Here is a 6,000-nt window from a genome sequence, read left to right on the forward strand (position 1 = left end):
TTAAAGATTAGAGTTCCCCTCTTAAGCTTTCAACTTTCACTTCCTATTTTCTATCTTTCTATCTTTTGCACTACTTTTAAGGAGATTTCCTTCGTTCGTCTTCTAACCATTTGTTTTGGTTTGCTAAAGTTGCCAAAATGCAATATATCAAAAATGAATTGACACTTACAATTGGAATTTATTAGTTTACAAATTTATAGTTCTAAGGTGGTGAAAATATCCAGATTAAGGCACCTTCTCCACAAGGAAAGTCTCCTGGGGCTTCTCGTTCACATGGCAAGACACATGATTGGAATCTACTGGTCCTTCTCTCCTGGGTTTCATTGCTTTCAGCTTTTGGCTTCAGTTGTTCCCTCAGCTTCATTGAGGCTTCTTCTATGAGTGTCATTTAATTTCATCTCTGTGTTTTATCCTCTTATAAAGGACTTCAGAGAAAGGATTAGGACCCACCTTGAATGAGGGGGGAGTCACATCTCAATTGAAATAACCTCATCAAAAGGTCCCATATACAATAGGTGTACACCTGTATGAATGGGCTAAATTTAAGGACATGATTTTCTGAGGTACATAACAACTTCAAACCACCACACCCTTCTAATGATTTGCTTTCATTCCCGTTTTATATTTTAACTTCCCAAGAATACTTTTCTGTGTCTTTATTATTCCTTTTATATCATCCTATTCTTATATCATGCATGAAATTATTTTTCATATCCCTCTGAAGATATTAATTGTTGCTTCTGAAGTTTTTCCATACATAGTGTATCTTCTGAGTTCCTTTGTTTCTTTGCTGAATCTCTTTTGTTACAGGCTCTCTTCAAATATCTGATGATCTTTGCCTATCTATTTGTATATTAGAGTAGACAGTAAGAATCTGATTTAACCTTTCATCTGTCAACTGTAAACTTTCAGAGGTATCTAGTACTTCAATTTATTACTCTTTTCTGGGGTTCCTGCAGCATGAATCACCCTCTATTGGGTATTACTTATCTTTGGTTTAGAGCACATCTTCCTTTGGTTTGTTAAATTAGTGATCCTTTATCTTTATACTTTCTAGCCACAAAAGTTATGTTGCTTCTGTTCCCTCTGTAGGTCTCTTTGACTTTGTGGGTTTATTCCTTTTTAAAAATTCCTTTTCATGTCTTCACGTGAGGTTTTAGAAGGGGTAAGGACAATTGCATGTGATCTGTCTTCCCTGTTTGAGAGAAAGTATATTTTAGAAGTTTATTCTTAAAGAAAATAAATATTAAAACTCATTTATTATATTAGCCATTTCAATATATTTTTATCTTTTTGTATGAATCAGGGTTCAAGTTGCCTTCATGAAGCTTATGTCTGTTATAGCATAAATTCAAACAGATGTGAAATTTACAGTGATGGGAGACAGATATATAAACAACCATCACCAAAGTAAAACACAAAATAAAATAAAAAGAATGGTCTAAGAAATATTATGGGGGTGTTACATAATTAAGACTGAGAATTCAGGAAAGATCTTTATTAGGACATTCCATTTAGTAAAGACCTGAGAGATGGCCAGAAACTTATAAAGCCAAGAATGGGGGTGGCTGGGAGTGGGGGGAACAGAGTTGTGCGGAACATTTCAGGCAGGTGAATCATAGGGAGTTGCTGGGCAGAGGTGGGGAGTTTAGTGCATCTGAAGAACTAGGAAAGCCATTATAGCTATAGCTTACTCTTGTTAAGGAAGAAGCATACTAAGTTGAAGAAGGCAGGCTAGAACCAAATAACTGAGGAATTTTTAAGGACAAGTTAAGGAGTATGGGTTTTAAGGGCAGTGGGAAAGAAACCATTGAAGCATTTTATTCACAGTGCCAGGCTAAATATCACTATGGCTGCTAAGTGTACAAAACTGGAAATGCAGGCAGCTAGATAAAATGCTGCTTTAGTGTTCAAGTGTGAAATCACCAAGTTTGGAATAGTCACTGATAGTTGTTTCAGTTTGCTAAAGCTTCCACAATACAATGTACCAAAAATAAATTGACTTCTACAATGGGGATTTATTAATTTATCATTTACAGTTTTAAGGCCATGAAAGTGTCCCAATCTCGGCATCAACAGAATAATACCTGGACTCTGAAGATAGGCTGCCAGGATCCAGGACACTTCTGCCACATGGGAAGGCAATGTCTGCTAGCCCTCCTCTCCCAGGTTTCATTCCTTCCAGCTTTTGGCTTCAGTGGCTTCTTATCACCTTTTCTGGGGCTTCTCTCCATGAGCTTCTCTTGGCTTTTTCTGTCTTTTATCCACTCATAAATGACTCCAGTAAAAGGATTAAGACCTACTTTGAATGGGCTGGGTCAGATCTCAAATGAAATAACTTAACTATAAGGTTCCACCTACAACAGCTCTGCACCCACAGAAATGGATTAAAAGAAAATGGCCCCTTCTGGGGTACATAACAGCTTCAAGCCAACACAATAGTAATTTCAAAAGATACTTAGTGCCTAGTCTAAACAAGCTTGCTGTATTGAGTATTGTAGGAAAGAACTGGTGCTGGAATGGTCTTGAGATATTTGAGCAGGGTCTTAAATGATATCTTTGAATCGATTCCATTTCTCAGTCTCTACTTAATTGGGAAGTTAGTTTCCTAAAATAAGAGTTACCAAATATGGCGTGCTTTACACAAGTAACTAAGTACATTACATGTAATTTTGAAATTATTCAAACTGGGATTCAAAATACTCACCTGTCTGTATCCTGCTTCTTGTAATCTCCCAGTAGTAAGATATTACCTCCTATTTTCTTCTCTTGCCTTCTGATTTTAAAACTGGCTCCTCACGTAATCTATTTCATCTGCTGTTTCACTTGCTCAGTCCCTTCTATTTTTCTACCAGGATAAGCCTCATATTTCCCAGGCGAACATTGTATTTCTCAGTGACAACTATATAGTTTCTCTGTATAATTGCTTGTGCTTTTCCTTCCTCTATCCCAGATTTTTTCTCCTATGTGAGTTTTTTAATGTTCCCAGCATCCCAAAGAGTCATGTATAATACATATCCTCATTTATAAATGTATTACACAAGATTCATCCTCTAAGAAATTTAGGATGCTTCCCATGTCTACTGGGGATTTTAATCTAACCCCGTACTTAGGAATACTTGGCATAATCTGTTTCCATAATACCTCTTCCACCTTCTAGTATGACTTCTCAGTCTTTCTAATTTTGTTACCAAATTTCCCAATCATATTTGTGAATTGTTTAAGCCATTCACTTTTTATGGAAATTAATTTTAGTTAGGTCTTCCATATCTATTATAAAAGTTCCATTTCTCCTAAAACATGAACAAAGTGAATGTTTACTTTTATATTTTCTTTCAGACTGTGAATCAAGGTGTGAGATCAAGAAATTATTTCTGAAAAAGGAGATTTATGGAATAGAATCATCCTGATGTAAGATAATGGAAAAACATACAAAAAACAGCATTGAGTGTTCAAGTTTCAGAAGTGATTGGGAATGTAAAAGCCAGTTTGAGAGAAAACAGGGATCTCAGGAAGGACATTTCAGTCAAATGATATTTACTGCTGAAGATATGCCCACTTTCAGCCAGGATCCACCTTTAATTCTGCATCAAAGATTTACAAATGAAGAGCAATCCTGTGAATGTAAGAAATGTGAGAAATCCTGTATAGATGACTTGCAACTTCCTGCACATCAAAGAATTCATATGGGCAAGAAATTCTCTGAATATAAGGAATATGACAATGCCCTTCATAGGAACTTTTACCTTACCCGGCACCAGAGAATTACTACTAATGAGAAACCTATTGAATGTGAGGAATGTGGGAAGGATTTTAGTTTTGTATCGGTTCTTTTACGACATCAGCGAATTCATACTGGTGAGAAACCTTATGAGTGTAAAGAATGTGGCAAGACCTTTGGTAGTGGTGCAAACCTTTCTTACCATCAGAGAATTCATACTGGTGAAAAACCTTATGAATGTAAAGAATGTGGAAAGGCCTTTGGTAGTGGCTCAAACCTTACTCACCATCAGAGAATTCATACTGGTGAAAAACCGTATGAATGTAAGATATGTGGGAAAGCCTTTAGTTTTGGATCAGGCCTTATTCGACATCAGATAATTCACAGTGGTGAAAAGCCCTATGAGTGTAAGGAGTGTGGAAAGTCCTTTAGTTTTGAATCAGCTCTTACTCGGCATCATAGAATTCACACAGGTGAAAAGCCTTATGAATGTAAGGATTGTGGGAAGACCTTTGGCAGTGGTTCAAATCTTACTCAGCATCGGAGAATTCATACTGGTGAGAAACCCTACGAATGTAAGGTATGTGGAATGGCCTTTACTAGTGGATCAGCCCTTACTAGGCATCAGAGAATTCATACTGGTGAGAAACCATATGTATGTGATGAATGTGGAAAGGCTTTTAGTTTTGGATCAGCCCTTACTAGACATCAAAGAATTCACACTGGTAAGAAACCTTATGTATGTAAGGAATGTGGGAAAGCTTTTAATAGTGGTTCAGACCTCACTCAACATCAGAGAATTCACACTGGCGAGAAACCTTATGAATGTAAGGAATGTAATAAAGCCTTTAGAAGTGGTTCAAAACTTATTCAGCACCAGAGACTGCATAGTGGTGAGAAACCCTATGAATGTGTGGAATGTGGAAAGGCCTTTGGTAGTGGCTCAGAGCTTACTCAACATCAGAGAATTCATACTGGTGAGAAACCCTATGAATGTAAAGAATGTGGGAAGGCCTTTGGTAGTGGCTCCAAACTTATTCAACACCAGCTAATTCATACTGGTGAAAAACCCTATGAGTGTAAGGAATGTGGAAAGTCCTTTAGTAGTGGCTCAGCACGTAATCGACACCAGAGGATACATACTGGTGAGAAACCCTATGAATGTAAGGAATGTGGGAAAGCCTTTAGTAATGGCTTGAACCTTATTCAACATCAGAGAATTCATGCTGGTGAGAAACCTTAGGAATGTAAGAAATGTGGTAAGTCTTTTGGGGTTCAGATTTTAGGCAACATAAGAAAAGCCATACTCATAAGAAGCTCTATAAGATGGAAATTCTGTGAATTAGAATTATGCAATTAAAGAACAACTTTCAATACATATGAAATTCACACTTGTGAGAATACCTACAAATGTAATTAAGGTACAAAACCTATACTTAATGTTTATAGATTAGTTAGCCTCAGAAAATTCATACAGGGAATGAAAAACAGATATTTGAAGGCTTTTATCTGCATTAATTCCTTTGATAATTTCAGAAAATTCAAACTTGTAAATGTTAAAAATGAAAAAACTTTTTATTGTATTATAACTTTATTTTTAAATATTGAAAAATTCCTTTTGGGGTTGACCCTGAAACTTTTATTTTTATAAAGTTCTTAACTTTTGTGTATTACCAGCATTAGTAATCCATTTCAGAATTGTTTTGCTATTTATTGATTTTTAAAAGAAGTTAGCCTTTTTTCTTCTCCCCAAATCTCATTCTAAAACCTTTTATTCAAGAGCCCTATCTTCTTGTATTGTTTTTTTATTGCCTGTGTGATAAGTTATACTTTTGTTTATATAAAGCTTGGATGTCAGGTCAGTCTTTGTTCATAAAATCTGCACATCTTTCGTTGTATCTATGTTTCACCCTGTTTAAGTTATTGCTACTTGAAAAATATCCCCCATTATCTGATCTGTACCTTTTGGAAGATTGTTTTATTATTTTTCATTTATAAAGTTTGTTCTTTTCTTTTTGAAATACAATTCCTGTTCCCATAAAAATGTAGCCCAGGGCGGGCCGCGGTGGCTCAGCGGGCAAAGTGCTTGCCTGCTATGCCGGAGGACCTCGGTTCGATTCCCAGCCCCAGCCCATGTAACGAAAACGGAGAAACAAAATACAATAAAACAAGAAAATGTTTAAAAAGATGTTTCCCTTTCTTCCTCTCTTCCTTCCTTCTATCCTTCCTTCCTTCTCTCTGTCTTTCCAAAAAAAAAAAAAAAAAAAAAAAAATGTAGC

At 36.1% G+C, this 6,000-nt stretch overlaps 1 protein-coding gene across 1 annotated transcript in view; it reads left to right on the forward strand.

Moving 5' to 3' along the window:
* Positions 1 to 5,778, forward strand: part of ZNF345 (zinc finger protein 345) — a 28,376-nt gene extending 22,598 nt beyond the window's left edge. The window contains exon 3 of the mRNA XM_077133461.1: positions 3,340 to 5,778. Within this exon, the coding sequence (XP_076989576.1) occupies positions 3,420 to 4,964 (1,545 nt within the window). The 5' untranslated portion in view covers positions 3,340 to 3,419 and the 3' untranslated portion in view covers positions 4,965 to 5,778. The remainder of the gene's footprint in view (positions 1 to 3,339) is intronic.
* The last annotated feature ends 222 nt before the right edge of the window (positions 5,779 to 6,000 follow it).

The sequence above is a fragment of the Tamandua tetradactyla genome, chromosome 16, assembly GCF_023851605.1.
Source record: "Tamandua tetradactyla isolate mTamTet1 chromosome 16, mTamTet1.pri, whole genome shotgun sequence".
NCBI classification, from domain to species: Eukaryota; Metazoa; Chordata; class Mammalia; order Pilosa; family Myrmecophagidae; genus Tamandua; species Tamandua tetradactyla.